The 20,993-nt window shown below is 46.3% G+C and overlaps 1 protein-coding gene across 1 annotated transcript; it reads right to left on the bottom strand.

Annotated features, from left to right (window-relative positions):
• Window positions 1–476: 476 nt before the first annotated feature.
• Window positions 477–13,750, bottom strand: LOC142574257 (high choriolytic enzyme 1-like). The gene is made up of 6 exons (XM_075683386.1): window positions 13,734–13,750; window positions 11,488–11,558; window positions 11,193–11,265; window positions 3,419–3,539; window positions 1,821–1,996; window positions 477–803 (listed from the first exon to the last, which is right to left on the bottom strand). The coding sequence occupies exons 4-6, from the start codon at window positions 3,508–3,510 to the stop codon at window positions 544–546; spliced, it is 528 nt and encodes a 175-aa protein (XP_075539501.1). The 5' UTR covers window positions 3,511–3,539; window positions 11,193–11,265; window positions 11,488–11,558; window positions 13,734–13,750; the 3' UTR covers window positions 477–543.
• Between the last annotated feature and the right edge of the window lie 7,243 nt (window positions 13,751–20,993).

Raw genomic sequence — 20,993 nt, 5'->3', positions numbered from 1 at the left:
AACAGGTCTCAGAAATTTCCCCGATGTTATCGATGTTTATACCCAGTTGTCTGCTGTCACCGAACCTTTTGCAATCTGATTGTGTGAGCGACGCGAATTGTGCAGTACTTACCGGAAGGCATGCGAGCACCACCGATTACTCGGGAGCCTTCGATGACTCATATATAAAAGCCGACGCGCTTGACTCGCTGATCAGATTTCGACGATCGCGGACTCTGTTCGCAGCCATCGTTGTGCTTTGAGTGTAGCCAGTTTTGTGGGCACAGAGTCGCCCTGCAAGTTGGTTTCGTCATTCACAGTATTGCTACTGTGTTCTTTACCATAACCACTACGTCCCGATATGGTAGACGATTGTCAGGTTAGGGAGCGCAGAGGGAGGAATGCGCAGTTTCCGCTGTCATTGAAAGGCCGCGGACCAAGAATCTTATGTCGTGAAAGGACACCACGACTAGGCCACGGAAGTACCCCATATCGTGCTTGTTATGGGGCACTTTATGTTTGTTACGCGAAACCATTTATGCTCGTTTAATAAATGCAGTGTCGTCAAAGTTCGTGCGGCACTAGTTTTGGACGCCATCTTCTTGAGCAGTTGTACAAAATGCCGACGGTCAGAATGTCGATGTCGCTGAGTCCCGTTTTATTGTATAGTTGAGGCAACGGGCTTCCGTCTTTCGCCTTGATAGTTGTAAGGCCTGCACGGCGGACGAATGCGTCCGCAGGATACAGCATGACAGATAGCGTGTCAAATGGCACGGGCAGCTCCTCTGCTGGGAGGTCTTGCTTCTCGAAGTGGTCGATGTAGTCTGCGTGAACAAATAAAGTGGCGTTTAAAAGCCATAAACGCAAGCGACATATAGAGGGCATAGAATCATCTACCTGGTGAAGGGTGGAGCATTTAACTGTGCTTGATTCTTGGGCAGGTTATGAGAACAGCAGTTTTACCTTTCATTTGATATCTGGCTCCTCGAAAATAACAAATAAAGCAAATACAGACATTACCATTGGACTGTTAACTTTACTGCGCTCAGAAGTTACGAGCTAGGTATAAGGTAACGCTGTAACATCACGGTTCCTTGAAACATCAAGGCTTTTTCTAAAGTCATGTGCGAAACATAGGAACTGAAAATAAAGCTCAGCATGAGAGAGACAGCAACAAAGAAACAAAAGGTAGGGAGGGAAAAAAAGAAAAGAAATAAATAAAGAGATAGGAAGGCAGATGAGTAGGACTAGCTTAGAAGCTGAGATTGGCGCAGAAAAACGAAACGGCACACGCCAATTTGAATAACTTGGCCTGTCTGCAGAGACAAAAATTGACAGCAGTGTATAGCGACGCTCTTGATCAATATTGAGCATTTTTATGTAATACCTTGTTGGGTTCTATGCATCAGATTACAAGACCATGTAAAGGGGGAGATTGCTACAAAGCTACTTGGTTTTGCCATATACTTGCAGCTGAGGAATCTGTCTTTCTTTTCTTTCTTTTTTGTGCATTGTACAGCATAACACTACCGGAATTTCTAACAGCTCCTGTCGACAACGGTCTCTGTGTCGCACCGACAGAGGTCTTACCGGGGTGCAGTGATGAGGAGAGAGATGCTCGTGAACCCCGTGATGAATGCAGGGTTCAAACAATGTACCGATTTCTCTCATTTCCTTTTATTGCTTTCTTATCGACTGCCACTCACGAGCGACCGATCTTGGTACGCTCAAGGAAAATAATGGCAAGGAACTTCTCATATTATCTGCGCCTAGGATGCATATAGTTGCTGAAACACACTTCAGTCACGAGTAAAACCTTGTTTTCACGAGAGTTCACCTACCTGGATCAATATTTGTCCATAAGATGTCCAGGTGCTCGTCCCTGTCTGGACGCGTGTGCGCGTGGTGGAGGCCAGCTGCGTGAAGCAGCTCGTGGACGACCGTGCCCTCGTATAGGCAGCCTCTGCCCAGGGAGAGGACCTGCTCGCCACCATTGCGACCGACGTAGGAGTAGCACCTGCATCGCGTTGCACACGTCTTGAATGATAAATGAACGGAAGTTCGGTTCTGAAAAAAAGCGCAGTGCACCTGGAGCAAGTTTAGAATCCCGTGTGTATGTATCCATTTATTTTTGCCCGCAAAAGGGTACACCAGCTAAGCGCGCAGTTTGCAACAGCGATAAGCTTCAGCATACCCTCGTTCGATATCTCACCGCATATTGTTCTTTTATTCGCATGTCATAGGTTATTCAAACAAAGAGAACACATCCGCGTACCATTAAAAAGGGAAACCTTCCATGTTCGCTATTGTGAATGCTTCCGAACCCGTCGACGCTCTAATGCGAATTTCTACGAATTAATTTATTACGCCATGAGATGGGGACTTCCAACCTCATATAATACACATGCAAGAGAGCAGGGAGCAGAAGCCTAATAACCCTACGTGTACATTCACCAAGTTTATGTATCACACAGCCATCTCGTGGGATTGAATCTTTTAGGCACAGCACACAGATTCGAATAAAGCATCATGTAACCACATAATGTTCTACTGTTTCCTGGAAACGTGTATGTGAGCTGCTTTCTTTTGTTCTATTTCGCCTAGTCCTGCTGTTTGTCCTTGCAAAAGGCACATCCAAGCTGCACTTTGGCGTATATGGGTAACATTTCTCTGCTTGTTATCATCTGCATACCGAACACGCCTGATTTGAGTCTCTTCTGGTGTTAGTAGGCACCCAGTCATCATGACGTGCGCGATTCATGTCGCCGTGGTTCTTCCTCATCCTATTCGAAATCGCTGTAACTCCCCCCCCCCTAAAAAAATAAGACGTTAAACAAATGGCACCACTACAAGACACTCTCATGTCCCTGTCATGCCCTCGCGCATGGCTCACAGAAGCGCTTCTTGCCCTGGCTGCGCATTCACCAAAACACCTGCTACATGCACTGCCCTCCACGAGCACCAACGACGATTTTCTTGCTACTTATGTCTAGTGAGACATCTTTCTAGCCCGTATAAGGAGGATCACGCGCACATAGGAAGCATCACATGCTCTTTAAGCCTTCCTTCGTGCCTTGCTGGTGCGGTTTAACAAGGCAACTGTAGTGCATGTATCACGCGGTTTAAGACTGTCTGACCACATTCTGGCAACTTATTAGCCCTGGTGTAACGCACAATTACAAGAGATTCAGTTGCTCAGTTTCGGGTCCCCAAATATGAGAGGTCAGCTTCAATACTGGTTAAATTTCACCTCGATTTAGGCAAGATAGGCAAATGTCGCCAAAAGATATCTACGAACAAACGTGTATGATGTGAGCAAATCAGCCACGAATCTTGGTGCCTTAAGGAAAGGCATGTGATCTCACTTTCATTAAAAATACACTAGAGCTAGGCAAAACTGCCTCGGCGTTATTCAATTACTGCGCACATCATCACTCACCCAGTACCGGAATGAATATGGATGAAGTCTGGCTCGGTAGTGCGCTCCACAAATTGTAGGCAGGTCAGGTACTCGATCATGTTCATCCACATTCTGATGTCTTTAATCGTCTCTTCATATGCTGAAAATATGAAACACACTGATTTCTGAACATCAAATTACTGCAAACAATTTTCTTAAAGTTACTATTCATTTCTCAGAATTTCGGTGGCTGACAGTTACACCTAATACAGTTCGAACAGGCGTGGAATCAGCTTTTCTCAATAAAAATGGAATGTTATAATCAGTGAAATGTTCAAGTACTGAACCAATAAAGCACATTTTCCAAGAACAGACTAAAGGATTAACAATATCACCATCACCTCTGATGATATGGGGTAGTTGTAACTGTCGCCAAGATATTTTTTTTCTTGCGTTTTCCTCTAAGCAACTGTAACCGCCTTTCATTATTCCTACCAATATCAGCGCGTCTCCGGTCCGGAGTCTGATTGGATTGAGAAATGCTGATTCTTTGATAAGACAAATGAACTGAAGGCACATAAATGCAGTCCACGCATAGTGCTTCACTTGGCAGTAGGCCTCGAGCCAAACTGGCATCATAGTTTATGGAATATGGAGTTATTGGCTGCCATTCAGTTCGAGTGTAGGATAAGCGACAGGAATTATCTTGTATAGGTACCCGAGTTATTAAATGAAGCGCCTGGTATGCACTCGTATAGCCAGTAAGGAGTCTTTCACAGAGCTCTATTGGGCACAACATGGAGACCAGATACGTACTTAGGAACCTTATATAGGAAAAGAAAGGGGCTTCGATCACACAGGCGTCGCTGATTCACTTAACACGCCACGAGGGAGAATGTAGTCTCGATTGAGATGCTGCGTGTGGTTGGTTGTTTCCGGACTGCGGAAAGTCGTGAAGTTCTGATCAGCAGAAAAGCAACTAGCCTACGACGACTGCGATGACTATCGACAGGAGGCTTCCACCATTGCCTGTATGGCAATTCTCGTGAGGCTCAGCACGAGAATATGGCCTCCTGCTAAAGAAAAAGTGTCTAGAAATGGCTCAATCAGAAGTACGAGAGTCTCCAAGGTGGTCGATTGAATGACCATCTTTCTCTAAGACCGCTCGTCCTGTGAGGTCTTTTGAAGGTGTCCGCAAACATGCTACCATGAAACCCCGGGGCTGTATTAATCAAAGACCCAACATCCGCACGAACAGACTGATGATGGGCCCACCCACGTGTTCACTGTGGAGAGAAAACATCTTTAATACGCCGCGAATAGCGAAGTCAACGTAACCGAGTGCGTTCAACACGCCAACAACCGCCACCAGCAGCAAGGAGCCCTTGCTAACCATGGCTGGCGCACTTATTAGAAAGACAGAATGCATCATCTTCAACGATATCGACGGGGCGCTTAGGGAGGACACGGCGCTTTAGCGTCACCTGATGAGCTGCAGGCTTCAAATGCTCCAGGAGAGGCTTTCTTTTCTAAACTGAAAGATCAAAGAGTGGAGTTCTTACGATGAAATTTAAAGAAAGTATACCCTTCGGGTAGACTTGAAGGATTAACTGGTTACGTTGAAGTGTAAGATTGTCGATATAATCGGAGCAAGCAAAGTCTGAACAAGATAAACAAACTGCAGATATCCGGAAGTGAAATGACAACGATTTTGCTCCTATGCCATGAAGCGTTGCTAAAGCTCAAGCTTGATATACCAATCTCCAAGACCGATGCTCCAAGCTGCGAACAGGTTGAAGGAAATTGAGTAAAAATTACATATAGACAGAAGTATTCACTGTCTTAGTAGTACTTGTTACTGAAAGCGATATTGTCCTGTTTAAAGCGCGTATTAACATCATTAATGACGAGGATGACGGAACTGAAGACAGCCATCAGGTGTGTGTCTTTAGAGCTTCGGCGCTGAAAGCACAAAAAGAATAGCCTTTAACCAGCTCAGCTGCATTGACACCGCAAGAGCATTTGATATGGTGCAGAACAAGCGACCACAGGAATCTACAAAATAATATTTAACTAGCGTCCAGTTAGGCACAATGTGAGAATTCAGAAGTTATCATTTGCACCGAAGAATCAAGGTGCTGTACCTTGGAGACAACGAACACTCATTGTAATGATTACTACGGAGGCTCACGAGTGAACTGGAGAAAGCAATTCTGGTCAATGTTTTTCGCGACAACAGGAGGCTTAACGTCGTAGTGCTATCAACGTAAACGAACGCCCACTGCCGTATGTCTTGTTGCCAGAACTGACCGCTTAACTCCCAAAGAACACCACGTGGCACAAACAATGGATGGCTAAACTATGACACTATGACCGAGGCAGAAATACAATAAGGCAAGGACTAGAATGGACCTGAGCCCAGACACCGTCTGCACAAAATCTGCGCAGTACAAAGACAGCGTTAGGTGTCCGTTTCGCAAACTGCTTTGCCGACACTTCGCAATGCATGGCGGCACCCCCATTATTTCAACAATGGCTGAGCAACCCCAACCATGGAAAGCATCACCTGCTGCTGTTCAACGTTGGGCAGCGTCGTCTAGCTCCTCTACCAGCGCGCACCAGTATTAGCTCTACTAATCAAAGTCACACTGTGCATTCGGCAAGAGTGTAAGTACCGAGCGCAGAGTGCTGCGGATTCCGGTCACAACGTGAATCTGGACGAGCCAGTGAACAACGCCACGTAGGCATATTGAATTCACAATCACTGACCTACTGGAACTTCTCGCTTTTCTATGGCACAACCGGACTGACTCTTCGCAATGGACATGGAAATAACCCTTCATGTCGGGGCGGGGAGTATGATAACTTCTTTCTTGGCTGACCCGCTATCTTCAACAATTTTCGTGTTCCATAATATCGCCAAGTTTGTCCATCAATCACTCGTCCTATGGTGTCATTTGCGGTTTTCTGCAAAACACCATTTCATCAGCAGTTGGAGGGAGAACTTCATTTCCTACGCTGTTCAAGCTTACCGCCTTGTTAGGATACAAAGGGCAAAATAAAAATTACGCTAAAGATTCGCAGCCATTCCACTCAGGGAATATTGGCTACCAGCGGAGCTGTAAAAAAGACAAAGCACCCTACTGAGTGTAAAATTGACTAATTTTTGTTTTTTTTCTTTCCTCGTCTGCAGAATACTCTGCGAACGCGCGAAATCGTTGTCAATAGCGGCTCAACCTGGCCAGGTGTCCAAACTGAAACGCTACAAGCGACTCCGGTCGCTGGCGTACCCGCGACTTGAAAATGTTGCATACGTGGCCTTGAGAGAGAAGTCCGCTTGTCGAAACGTTTGCTCCTGCTTTCACCTTGTTCTCGTTTTGCTCATTCACTTGCCCGCAAGAAATTTATATGGGTGTTTTATGCAGATTGTCGATGCATGCGACCGTGGCGTAATGGTTTCAATGTCTTGCTTCTGTGCTAAAGTTCCTGTGCTCGAATCCTGCCGGCGGATCATTTCTATGTAGGCGGTGCCTTTGGCGATGAGCTGTCCAAACTTCGCCGTGAAGGAAAACGTCCAACGCCCCAAAGAGTTAAATCACGTCAAGAAATGCTCGGGCTGACCTCACTTTCCTGACGGAGGTTCCTGTAAACAAAGTGAATTAGTGGCTTTCAAAAGAAAATTAGGTACGCTTTGGTCTGGTTGTCAAACAAACCCAGGCCACCAGGCTGCGAGGCGAGCACGATTCCCTGATGCTACGGCTGCTCCCCAGTTCTCGCTTAGGAAGGGTGTGCCTTAGCGAGCCAGATTTTAGCATAAGTGTATATATATTTCTTTTACATTAAAAGCGTGCAGTAGCAGACATGAGGGGCTTACATGAGCGGTAAGAAAGTTTGGGCAGGATGACAGTGAAATAAAGGGGTGGCCACGCGGGCCCTGAACACTGCCGAGCGCCTATTTTTTGATCCCTTCGGCGGACAGTGACAGATGATCTCTCTGCGGCGTATATAACGATAACTCTGCAAGCATCGTTTTCTCCGACAATGGAGACCTAACACTCATTGAGGTCGATCAAAATCCAGCGCTGCTTGATTAGGTCAATTACGCATTTGTACTGGCAACGCTGAAACGTTGCTACAAGCGGTAAAATGGCGTGGTTGCCATTTTCTTGATGTAACACACGCCAAAGAGGTCCCGTTCTAAGCTCTCTATTCATATGTGACCAGAAAAGCTTCAACGGAATTCGAAAACATTCGTCAAAGCTTTCGTCATAGCTGCCTCCATTTTTACTACGGACTGTTCCGATTGCGATGCCGCTAGATGGACTTCCTTGTCCATCACCAAAATAGGTTGGTAGTTGTGCTCATTTGGCGTGCCGTTGGTAGGTAAAAATGACACCCTGACTGAGAGGCACTAAGATACAGGGCACGGTCACGAAAATGTGCACAATGACAAGCCTAATGACATTGTGGATGACGAAAAACGGCACAGACGCTGGTGCCTGGGATCCATGATCTATACTTGAACACAGCCCGCTCAATCAGGCGGGAGCGGGACCAAGCGCCGCTGGCCTTTGATTTCGCAACCGCCCATTCCACTGCTCGCCCACCATCAGCGCGCTGGGCGTGTCACCATATTTTGTGATCAGATGACTACGGAAGGTAGTAGTGCCCTACAACATACTCCACGAATTATATACATTCACTGGAAATAAAGCGGTGCGCTAGGGATCTCCCTGCCCATCACGTCCTTCTTGCTTTGTATCAAACAAAGCGAAAATTAAGAATAAATAATAGCTCCATTAGAACACATGGATTTCTTAATTGCAGGGTGTCTTGCGCGCCAGAGTCTATACAGCAATGCAGGTATGTGCTCGAGATGGCTTTTAATTCTGAGCTTGTCTCACAACAAATATATAATTCATCTGAGCCACAATAGAAGCCGTTAAATGTTACTGTAATTTTCATGGGACATCGGAATGGGGAATACTATAGACATGTATAAATTTCTACAGATTCACATAAAAAGATATCTACGGACTTGGTGAGGGGATAGGATAGGAATAAACTTTATTTGTCCAACGGTTGTTGATGTTGGTGCCCGGGGCTAGGCTGCCAGTTGGCTCATACTTAACATGGACTTGACACTGTCTTGCCCCGTTCTTTCCGTTTCTAGTGTTTGTTGAGGAAATCCTTCACAATAATGCAATTCTGCTTTGCTGCCTTATTAGTAAAAGAAGAAAGTGTCAACATCATCATCATCATCAGCCTAGCTACGCCCACTGCAGGGCAAAGGCCTCTCCCATACTTCTCCAACTACAACGCAGGTATGTACTCGATATGGCTTTTAATTCTGAGCTTGTCTCACAACAAATATATAATTCATCTGAGCCACAATAGAAGCCGTTAAATGTTACTGTAATTTTCATGAAACGTCGAAATGGGGAATACTATAGACATGTATAAATTTCTACAAATTCACATAAAAAGATATCTACGGACTTGGTGAGGGGACAGTTCGCTCATACTTAACATGGACTTGACACTGCCTTGCCCCGTTCTTTCCGTTTCTAGTGTTTGTTGAGGAAATCCTTCTCAATAATGCAATTCTGCTTTGCTGCCTTATTAGTAAAAGAAAAAAGTGTCAACATCATCATCATCAGCCTAGCAACGCCCACTGAAGGGCAAAGGCCTCTCCCATACTTCTCCAACTACCCCGGTCATGTGCTAATTGTGCCCACGTTGTCCCTGCAAACTTCTTAATCTCATCCGCCCACCTGACTTTCTACCGCCCCCTGCTACGCTTCCCTTCTCTTGGAATCCAGTACGTAACCCTTAATCACCATCGGTTATCTTCCCTCCTCATTAAATCTCCTGCCCATGCCCCCCCCCCCATTTCGTTTTCTTGATTTCTACTAAGATGTCATTAACTCGCGTTTGTTCCCTCACCCAATCTGCTCTTTTCTTATCCCTTAACGTTACAATAATCATTCTTCTTTCCATAGCTCGTTGCGTCGTCCTCAATTTAAGTACAACCCTTTTCGTAAGTTTCTAGGTTTCTGCCCTGTAGGTGAGTACTGGTAAGACACAACTGTTACTGACTTTTCTTTTGAGGGATAATGGCAACCTGCTGTTCATGAGCTGAGAATGCCTGCCAAACGCACCGCAGCCCAATCTTTTTCTTCTGATTATTTCAGTCTCATGATACGCATCCGCGGTCACTACCTGCCCTTAGCAGATGTATTCCCTTACCACTTCCAGTGTCTCGCTACCTATCGTAAACTGCTGTTCTCTTCCGAGACTGTTAAACGTTACCTTAGTTTTCTGCAGATTAGTTTTTAGACCCACCTTTCTGCTTTGCCTCTCCAGGTCAGTGAGCATGCATTGCAATCGGTCCCCTGAGTTACTAAGCAAGGCAATATCATCAGCGAATCGCAAGTTACTAAGGTACTCTCCATTAATTATTACCCCCAGTTCATCCCAATCGAAGTCTCTGAATACCTTCTGTAAACACACTGTTAATAGCATAGGAAAGATCGTATCTCCCTGCCTGACGCCTTTCTTTATTGGGATTTTGTTGATTTCTTTATGAAGGACTACGGTGGCTGTGGAGCCTCTACATATATTTTTTAGTATCTTTACATATGGCTCGTCTACACCCTGATTCCGTAACGCCTCCATGGCTGCTGGGGTTTCGACTGAATCAAACGCTTTCTCGTAATCAATGAAAGCTATATATAAGGGTTGGTTATATTCCGCACATATCTCTCACCTGATTGATAGTGTGAATATGGTCTATTGTTGAGCACCCTTTACGAAATCCTGCCTGGTCCTTTGGTTGACAGAGGTCTAAGTGTTCCTTATTCTATTTGCGATTACCTAGTAAATACTTTGTAGGCAACAGACAGTAAGCTGACTGGTCTATAATTTTTCAAGTCTTTGGCGTCCCCTTTCTTATGGATTAAGATTATGCTAGCGTTCTTCCAAGATTACGGTAGGCTCGAGGTCATGAGGCATTGCGTATACAGGGTGACCAGTTTTTCTAGAACAATCTACCCACCATCATTCAACAAATTCTTCAACAAAGAAAAAACTATAACACTGATTAGCATAAATTTGGTGCTACAATATTTTACGTCCAATTGTGACAAGTGGTTAATCTTGTGCCGAACGAAATCCTTCTCAAGCTCGAGGCCGCTTCATTAAGACAGCTAGGGACAATTGTGTAGAGTCTGACACACACAGACATGAAAACAAAGCGCGTTACCTGCAATAGAAACTGCGTTGTATTTTAGGACGAGTTCTGGCAAACGTTTTCAACTGCTCTTAAAATACGGCGAGCTTTTTTGCGAAGAGAATGCAACCTACAGAATAAAAAAATGAGCACTGCATTTCATCGCTATCATCATAAATGACACGTCTAAATTAGCCACAACTATTTCTGGTCATGTCCCTAACGTCCCAAACTTCACCTGGCAAAACAATAAAAATGTAAAATAAAATTCAAACACCCATCGCAAAATGCTATCGATGCTCTTTTTATGATGCTCTCTCTATCGATGCTCTTTTGTCAGATGAATACGCTGTTCGTCGCAACAATACTAAGCCCCGATCACTTGACAAAATGTGAACGGGCTCCGACATTCCTATATCGTTGGTGGGGACGGGAGGGGCATATGCTGAGCAAAATATTTTATCCGGTGTCTTCAATTTTTGAGCTTTAGGACGTTCCAAGAGCGCCAGTCTTTCCATTCACCTAGAAGATCGTAGCGCCACATTTTTTTATTTATGCAAATTATCTACGTGCTTTACTTACTGAATACGTCGTCCACAGTATAGGGAATGACCCCACCGGGCCACAGCCGCTTTCCACTGGTCACCGCGTTCACCTGGACATAAGGATCAGAATTAAAAGGTATTTTGCGGACTGTCCTACGCAATGTTCTCTATTGTTCGCTACTCTACTGGGTGATATACCATGGACAGCGGTGTAGATAACAAAGAACGACGTTTTCATCAAGCACGATCGGGGTCTTCTTGAACGGCTGTCAAAGGACGGCGAACAAATGTGCCGCTAACAACAATCATAAAAAGTGCAGAAGAGCTCTCACCTCTAAGGGTTGGCCTTCGGGAACAACAATGTCTCCTTGAAAGTACCCAGCCTTTTCAACTGCCCACTTAGCTGAAAATAAGGGGGGGGGGGAGAAATAGGCAAGTCTCGGCGACAATACGAGAGGCCCAAGTACTCATGCCGCAATTATGCTGCAGCAATTATGCGAGAACATAATGGCTCCAATTGGAGGCTACCTTCAGTCACTTTGTTTCGCCATCTCTCGCCGTGTACACCTCGACATGTGAATTGATGCGTTCTTAATTTCTTTACGAACCAGGCTCCAACACTTCGAGAGATATCGCCACAATACTTTACTGTTTGTTCTCCGACCTCTACTATAGGGTTCGTAATATCATGCCTGTTCATGGCATTGCTATCAAATGTGTAATGATCGCAAGAGACACTCTTCTTTCTTTACATGCACCAAGAAATAACTATTATCATTAAGGGGATGTCGAAGAAGCTTGCCGCATCTGCATAATAGGCAGGTATGGGCAATAAGAGCATCAGCTAGTGGAACATTTTCTTTTTTACAGCCTATTGCATGGCTCCTGTCTCGAGGGAGCTTATACCTATACTATTATTCAGAAAAGCCAAGAAATATCTCGCGTTGGGTGACGTATTTGTGCAAAGAGATGAAATTTTTCGACAGCAATAAACGCCATACCTTCCAACCTCCATGGAACTTCAGGGTAATGGGTTCGAGCTCTTAGCGGCATCAACGCTGCCAACGATAACAACAGGGAAGCAACGGTAGACGTCTGTACAAGGCCCATGCTGTTCACCACGCGCGTGTCACGATCAATTCTTGAGCGGGCTATGCTGGTTCAGAGACAAAACGCAGAACGTTTCACTTGGACAACCTCACAGGCGAGAGTGCCGTTTACGCAGCATAGTGGTTATAACGAGGTTGTTTACGTAGTCGGTTGAAAGCTGCTGCACCTGTCGTACAAAAGAGAGCGAGGACACCGCAAGCGGAACTCCCTCCTGCAGTGAGTGTTATAAAAAAGTGCGGCTCATCCCCATTCCAGCGCGCTTCGAAAGCTTTCACAACGAGCATAAATGACTGTTTTTAAGTGAACGGCATTACCAGAAAAGGGCGTAGAAGTATGATCGCAAGAACACTGGCGACAAACTCTTATAGTACAGCGGCACAGATTATTTCATATTCTTAATTTGGAGTAATTTATATTGCTGCTATTAACGTGAATTTCGCAAGGTGTACGCACAGAGGACCGTGGTATAACCAATGTCCAAACACGGAGGCCCTAGGCGTTCTATGATAAAAGAAGCCCTACGACGAGACAAATGCCACCGATGATGATGTTATATATGAAAACGTCGCTACATTAGCAGCAGCTGTATTACTTAGCTAAGCAGTTGTAGAGGCCACTAGATATATTATCCTACCCTCTGAAAGGCAGGAAATTCGGTGAAAATTGGTTTCTGAGAAAGGGTAAGAAAGGCATTCTGACGAAGAATGAGAAAAGCGCGAGCACGTTGTAGAACGTTTATGACGAGGCGTGCGCGCGTGGCGCCCTACCATTGACGTCAGCTTCCTGACACAGCGGGAAGGAGGACGAAAGAAAAGCTCAGTGCCCTTCCACTCTGTGAAAAGAGATGACCGTCGAAGCTGCGTGTGTGTGCAGGCCTGCAGGTACACCGCGGGTCGGCCTGGCATTGCACTATCTGCGGGATCGACACACGTTTGGGGAGTGCTTAACGCCTGCTTCACCTCCGCCGTGGGTCGGCCCGACATTGCACTATCTTTGGGATCGGCCCATGTGTTGGGAGTGCTTAACGCCTGCGTCACTTCCGCCGCCGGTCGGCGGGACATTTGTACTATCTTCGGGTTTTTTTTATTGCGATAGAACTGTACGGACACTCCAGGGGTACTTCTGCCGTAAGCGTCGCCGTCACTATAAGGTTCTATATAATGTCTAAGGGTAATAAAGCCGTATGCTGTATGTGCGAGTGAAAGCGTACGAGAGTGAGCAGGCGAACGCGGTTCAAACTCGCGTGCGCACATGGCACTGGGGTCAGGCGAGGGAGGGGGGGCGGTCGTTTTTTCCCGGTGGCTGCTCGGATGCCTCGATGCGACTTCCACGTTAACAGTTGACGAGAGCGGTCGCATCTCCTTGCTCTCGCATGCGCCGCAGTCGATGCCGTCAGCGTTTGGCGGAAGGTTCGATTGCGTCTGTGTTGTTCGTTCTCAGTGGGCGAGAATCCGCGACGGATACTCACCCACGGCTTCGCCCTCGAGGGACTAGCAACCGCAGGGCTGCCAGCTAGACATCTATTGAGCCGCTTCCGTTGAATTTTGAAGTGTTCCGCGAATGTTGAATGCTCCGCCGCAACGACTTTGCCAGGCCTGTCGACTCATGGCTTGTTCACCAGGAGTCGGCCATTTTCGCACCCTCGCCGGACCATGGGTATAATACCGACGAGGCAGACGTGTCGTGCCTCGCCGATACCAGTCCGGTCAACACGTCCGCCACCCCACCTGCAAACTTGCCACCAGGAGACCTGAGCTTGCTGCGGGAACTGCAGACCATCGCTGCGCAGAGCGTCCTCTTTTGCAGCGAGGCGAGCATAGCTTCCTTAAAGCCAGCGGCAGCCCTGTCTCAGTCGTCAATCTCGCTACCACCCTTGAGCGACAGCGAAGAACAAACGGATAGGGCGAAATGCCGGAAACGTCGACGGGAGTGTGAGCGCGGCATTAACGACGCGGCGCCTGGTAAGCCAACGTTCCTACAACATCAGTTTCACAGCTGCGCTCGGCAGGTGGCCGAAGTGGTGGTGACGCGAACTAGGGGCGCTGTGGTCGCGTCTTTCGTCACTTCTATCGCTTCTGGTTTTGTTTCTGCTTTCACTTCTGTTTGCATTTCGGTAGTGCTGCTTGGTCTCTCGCTACAGTGGCGTCATGTTGGCGTCATGTTGGCGTCATGAGATGTCCGGTGGTTCCTTCCAGTGAAAAGTTTCGCGCAGGAGCGTTTCGGCGTCTTACAACAGGAAGAAGTTTCCAGTGCAGTTCTGCTTTGCCCAGGACTGCTCCAACGGCCAGACGTAACATGATGCTGGTGGTCACTATTTTTGCTCCCCGCGACGCCGGCAGAAACATTTATACACAGAAACACATGCTGCGCCGAAAGACGGAATGCCCCACAGATAAGGCTGACGTGTGTGAGCGTCATGTTGAGGACGACAATGTATATTTTAATTCTTGAGAACAAATATATATTAATTCCCCGCAAGAAGACGCACATTCCCGCCACCACACGACAAGTTAAACAGGAATGAGGCCGTAACTTTACGCTTGCTCCAGACACACAGCTACCCTAGCCCCGCGGTCCTACATCACTTCTACCCAGGTTTATATCCAACAGATGCCTATAAAGCTTGCGGACAGCGAGCAACGCTGCGACATATGCTCTGGGAATGTGCCGGCAACTACGGTAATGGGACCACATCCGTTCGCGACGCGTCCGTAATCGCGGCCGTTACCACAGTACGGGAAGCCTCGAGCTCGCTTCTCCCCGACGCCGCCCCAGCTGCGGGGCCCGCCGGGGACCTTCTCCATCGGCGTCGCCGCCGCTGGGAGGCGGCTCTCAAAAGTTCAGAGTTGGCAGACCAGCTCTGGGCCGTCCGGCAAGCCAAAGATGCTGCCCGAGTCCAAGGACTTGCAGCCGCCACCTGAGGCCACCACAACGAAACTGCCGGCCATTCATTAATAAAATTTCTTCTCTCTCTCTCTCCCCGCAAGAAACATGCACGCTTGTTCACGGCGCGACTCCACGACTTAGTTATTCCTGGTCTTCTCGAACACATCTCAAAGTCAACAAATGTGATGCAAAAATGAAGTTCAGCAACAGAAGTAGCTCGAGTGTTGGCAGGCATTTCGGCGTAAGATTGCAGGGATGCACTTCATGCAGGTGGCAAACCAATTATACTTGGAATGTTGTTGCGCATTCCTTCAAAATATGCGCTACTGACTGTGACCAACAATCTCACGACCGTGATTTTGCCTTCTGTACTCTGAAAGCTTGCATTCATTGAAGATGACACCCCGTAGCTGCGATATGTGAATCTTTTTACGTGGAGCAACTCGTAGGTGGAATCTTTTGAGTTATGGAAAGTGTTGTCGCTGAAGAGTATCGCACCTAATTTGCTGCACGAAACGCTACAACGAAATCCACAAAATGCTATTTCGAGCGGCTATACTACCTTGAAAAGCATAATTGAAATCATCCTCAGAGAAGCAGATGGCTTAACAATTAAGCACGACCAGGTGTGCATAACATCAAGTCAAAGTAAAACGGTGACATACAAGACCATATGTGCACCACACGCAGTGTAGTGCAGTACATGAAAAAGCTTGTCAGCGTTATCTCTTGCTGCAGAAGGAACTTTATTCGAGCGAGGCTCCGAACACAACCCCCAAGCGACTACAGAAACTTAAGTATGGGCAATACGATGGAGAGAAATGCCCGTGGCTTCAAATGCACGTGATTCTGTACCCACAAGCCTCTTTATCCGCAGAGAAATGAGGTCGTCCAATACAATCCTGGCATATTCACCGTTATTGAACGCGTACAAAATGAAACATTATTTCATCGCACTTTAGTGAATCCTGCTTCCGGTGATTTATTCTCGAACATTTCAGTCACGCTGAAGTATCTGCATTTGGATGTGAAGACTTGTAATCGTCGACATGACTAATCAAGTTTTATGCGATACTGCGCATTCATTTGACAAAAAAGAAAAAAAAAAGAACGATATGAAACGACCATTTACAGACCATGTTCACGTGACTCGCCAGTAAAAAATGCAAGATCACTTTGTAAAAGCTTGCTCAAGTAAATAAAAGACTTCGCAATGCGCGTTGCCAATTTTGTTCGCAGAAAATAAATAATCCTTGCACCTATGAAACTTCAGTCGTCGACTCGGTTCTTGCCACTTCCTGCCGATGACATTGAACGTACATATAATTATATGCGTGAGGTACATGTAGAAAGGCATGCACAAATTAGGTTCGTTAGACACAGAACAGATGGCGGGCGGTGATATTCACCGAGCACATTCAATTTCCGGATAGGAGACTGGTTTGTTTATCGTTTATAGCTTCTACACATACAAATCATCTACATTTACACTACTTTAACGATTAAATGTACGTCTTAACTTCTCAAATTACGCATTTTGTGCCGATACAAGGTATTACACTTTTCGCGTGACAGAGATTTTGCAAGGGCACTCGCGAAAGAATGTTTATGTATTAAAATAATGAGAGGCGGTTAGCTTACCAGCAGAGGAGTAGCATTTGGTGCACCTTACAATCTCCAGCTGCGCGCGATACGTTCTTAATACCGCTGCAGATTATATACAGGCGCTCGTCTTTATTTAGAAAAAAAGTACTCAGCAGACCAGTGCGACACTTCTGAGTAGGAAAAGTTGGTTGGAAAACGAAATCGTCGCACCCGCCCGCTCATTTGCAACGTACTGCTACATTCCGGATGCACCTGCCACAAGTGCATTTCGAGCTTGGCACAACGAAATATCGTTTTTCGCATTCACGTTGCCATAAAAATTTGAGCAGGCCGCTAAACCCCATTCGCTATCGAGCGAGCGGTGCAGGTTATGTGGGGCAACTGCAGCATCGCAGCAATCATATTAGACGAAGCACCGTGCGTGACGCATTGACACATGTACACCTACACAGTAAAGTCACTTTTACTTAAGCGCGGCAGGTTTGTGCCAAAACTCAGAGCGCGTATCTAAACTACAATTACCCGCGGTTAAGCGGTACAGGCCAGTTCGCAGCAGGAGCAAACAACACACGGCGTGTGACGAAAAACGCGACTGCAATGCCAGTAGTTCCTCTGACAGCCGCTGCAGCCACGTCGGCCAGTGGCCTCGCCTAGGGAGCTGTGAAACTCAAGTATGTCTAAGACCGTTGCTGCAAGCAGCTTCCATGATAGAGTGTGTACGCCTGACTGAATGAGGACGTAGAAAGCAAAAGATACGCAGAGACAGCGCTACTATAAACTGTAGATTTTATTTTCGCACGCATCGATAAATATATAGCTTACGAGCGGAAACAAACCTGACAGCGAAAAAGAACATTCAGTGGTGCGTGTCGATGAACCGTACACGTGTGCGGGGCATGGTGAAATCATATACTGCGATGGTTACGACGATAAACCACAAAATCGTATCTCCTTTTCAGATAGCGACACCGATGAATTGCTCACGCACCTTTCCTCTAATTTTGCAATTTCATAGGCCTCCACAATCTCCCTTGTCATCCTGCTGCGAGCCCTATACAACATGTAAGTATTTCAAACATAGGTTTTTAGGAACGATCTCCGCAATGAATACCCAGTTGACCCTGCAGGTTGACTAAATGGCTTCACGAGCCTCTCAATTATACATCGCCTTGTTCATCCCCACGAATCCACCCTCCTTAACCGCTATTATAAGTGTGAGCGCATTGCATTTCATGAACTTCACGGTCTTATTCAAGGAGAACCTTTCGCTAAGACGACGGGATCGCGTTAGCACATCCACACCCTCTGATACACACCTTTGCGACTCGGTTTCAGGTACTCACTTTGATACTCGTCGTGCCATTGTCAACAAATCGGGAGCAGGCTCCTTTAGCTGCGTCGAAAAGTTCGGCCCACATTTGAGTACTTGCTGTACCTTGTCCGGCAGCGCCACGTCACCGACAATGTGTACCTGGCTCGTTGATGCTGAAGGCTTCTACTGTAATCCCTGCCTCAGGCTTGGTAGAACGTGTTGCCATAGGAATTCCGTCGTACGGTCGATGAGCCGGTAAAATTCTCCCCACGAGTTCCCGTTTGTTGCAGGTTCCAGAAGTAGCCGCAAGTTTTCTCTATACGTTCGCCTTTGTCGCTGCCATTCCCAGCGCATCAGTTTGCAGATTCAAATCCCGTGGTTAGTTAAAGCCGGCAGCAGCCGAACAATGCGAGAATTTCGGGTGGCAGAATCCTGTGTCCGATGTAGAAGCCGAGGAAGCGAGCTCTGGAAGCTCCTGCAGCAATCAGTGGGACGATGCGGCACGGTTCAACGAGATACCACGGTGCAATGCCCGAACCAGTTTCGGAGATCAGGCCAAGCACCTGGCAGATTCTGGTTACCCGATGCATATTCTCACGTCTGTCGCGGAGGGCTTGAGCAGTAAGGGTATAAACGCATCGAAGGGAAGCAGTACCTCTGCTAGAGCAAAGAAAGTTGCTGTGGTACCATACATTCATTGAATTTCACATAATCTCAAAGGAATAGTGGCAAAGTCGGGGATGGACGTGGTTTTCTGTGCCGCTGAGCGTCTACAGCAGCTATGCAAGAGATTAATTCAGAGCATAACAAAAGGCAAGCATGTTATACTTAACATCGCAAGCATATTTGTAACCTGCACTCATAACGTTGTCTATGCCATTCCGCTTTCGTGCGGAAGAACGTATGTTGGTCAAACCGGCAGAGGCCTCAATGAAAGACTAAAAGAGCATCGATATAACGTCACTACGGTAATCTCGGATCATTCGGGTAATGATTGCCGAGATTCTTCCAGCAAACCCATGTTTAAAATACTTATGTTTTGTATAGGGCTCATAGCAGGATGACAAGGAAGATTGTAGAGGCCTATGAAACTGAAAAATTGGAGAAAAAGTGCGATAGTGTCGCTATCAGTGTCGCTATCTGAAAAGGAGGTACGATTCCTTGGTTTATCGTCGTAGCCACTGCAGTATGTGATTTCTCCATGCCTTACACCTGTACGGTTCATCAACATGCACCACTGAATGTTCTTTTTAGCTGTCACATTTGTTTCCGCTCACGCGGTATATATTTAGGTATGTGTGCGAAAATAAAACCGATAGTTGAAAGTAGCACCGCCTCTGTGTATCTGTTTCTTTGTACGTCCTCGTTCAGTCGCGCTTACAAGCTCTATCATGGATTCAAACCAACTCGCGCCAATGTGTTTTAATGCAAGCAGCTTCATCCACCTGCTGTTGAGGTCAGGACCAATCAGGCGGCTGTTGTTCCCGAGCCGCGGCAACAATGTGTCGACGTCGTTCCGTCGAGTGAGCAAGTCGTCGTGACTGCCCAGGTGATGGTGTTCCAATAGGAAAGACTGAAGTGACGTTCGTTTAATATCCATGTCGGCGTGGTTGATAATTACCCCTGGGTTGGCTAAAGTTACCTGATGTCACGTGATTCTTTTTAACGTGGTCTGTTTCACGTGGTTTCACGAAGTATACGTGAGGTCACATGACAGCGTCTCCCATTTGGTTTGACCTTCGCTACGTGTGTACGATCGCAAAGCTCTTGCTACTTGTTTGACACCCATCTCACTGTGTTTGTGAATCACATGTGGGCTCGCGAAAGTTAAGCAACCTCACTTGACATCCTTTACCCCGTGGTCAGGCCCATCGTGGGTACTATCACAGAGCTCCTTCGAGGCCCGATCGGTTGGTATCCATGTCAATACGGTTGGGAATCAGAAATATGCAGGCAAATATTCATTTGATATCCAGGTCAACGGGTCTTGTAGAAAACAAAATGATGAGAGGTAACGTGACGCTCTTTACAGCCTGTTTTTATCAGCTTCAGGAATCAATGGTTTGTTGCTGGATGCTCCTTTGTTTCAATGCACGTAAGCAAAGCCACCAATGGCGACGTTTTGCACGACCAGTTGATGGCAATAATTATAATGTCCATAACAGAGCATTATTTCGATGATTCATTGCGCAGGAAAGATGTTTTTGTTGTCACATGACGATTCTCTGGAATAAGGCAATATATTGCAATTCTCTGCAATTTATTTATTTATTTATTTAGAATGACCTTACAGGCCTATGAAGAAGCATAGCATGAGGTGGACATATGGTACAGTTTATCACAAGATACAATCAGCAAAATATATCAAGGCATAAACATAAATAGATAGACATTGCCACAAAACAATGAAATTTACATATGTACAGAAAGATGTCAAAAACAAAGACAGAGAAAGGAAAAGGAATGAAGAGATAAGTATTGCATAAAAACAGCAAGAAGTATTACATAAGAGCAGCAAGGTACTTTGCGTTGAGGCGTTATACACAGCGTAACGCATAAAAAACAGGAAACAAACATATGGCATAACACGTGGCAATGCATTGAAAACGTAAACGTAATGAGATTGATAAGTACCCGTGCACTAACTCAACCCTGCGCACAGTGTGGAGAAAAATGTTTGACCAAATCACTGTAAGAGGCATCATGATTTGTGAGCGAAGCAATGCTATCTGGAAGGCTGTTCCAGAGACGGAGAGTGCGAGGCATTGGTGAAAAAAATATTTGTGTCGCTCCAGGGGTGAGTAGTGGGGCGCCGACTAGTGCGGACAAGCAAACATCGGCTCCCGATATCATCAATGATTTCACGAGGTTATTCACCCCAAATCGCAGTGAATTGTGCACCAACGAAAGCAGCAAGTTACACGG

Source organism: Dermacentor variabilis, chromosome 3, assembly GCF_050947875.1.
Source record: "Dermacentor variabilis isolate Ectoservices chromosome 3, ASM5094787v1, whole genome shotgun sequence".
Taxonomy (NCBI): Eukaryota; Metazoa; Arthropoda; class Arachnida; order Ixodida; family Ixodidae; genus Dermacentor; species Dermacentor variabilis.
Note: the sequence above shows the minus strand (reverse complement) of the source record. Positions and strands in the feature narration are given on the sequence as shown.

Excerpts from the sequence above, each read along its gene's own strand:
- LOC142574257 (XM_075683386.1), bottom strand. The coding sequence starts at position 3,510 with ATGTGGATGAACATGATCGAGTACCTGACCTGCCTACAATTTGTGGAG. Across the intron at positions 1,997-3,418 it reads CATATTCATTCCGGTACTGG|GTGCTACTCCTACGTCGGTC; the intron begins GTGAGTGATGAT and ends AACGCGATGCAG. Across the intron at positions 804-1,820 it reads ATGGACAAATATTGATCCAG|ACTACATCGACCACTTCGAG; the intron begins GTAGGTGAACTC and ends TTGTTCACGCAG.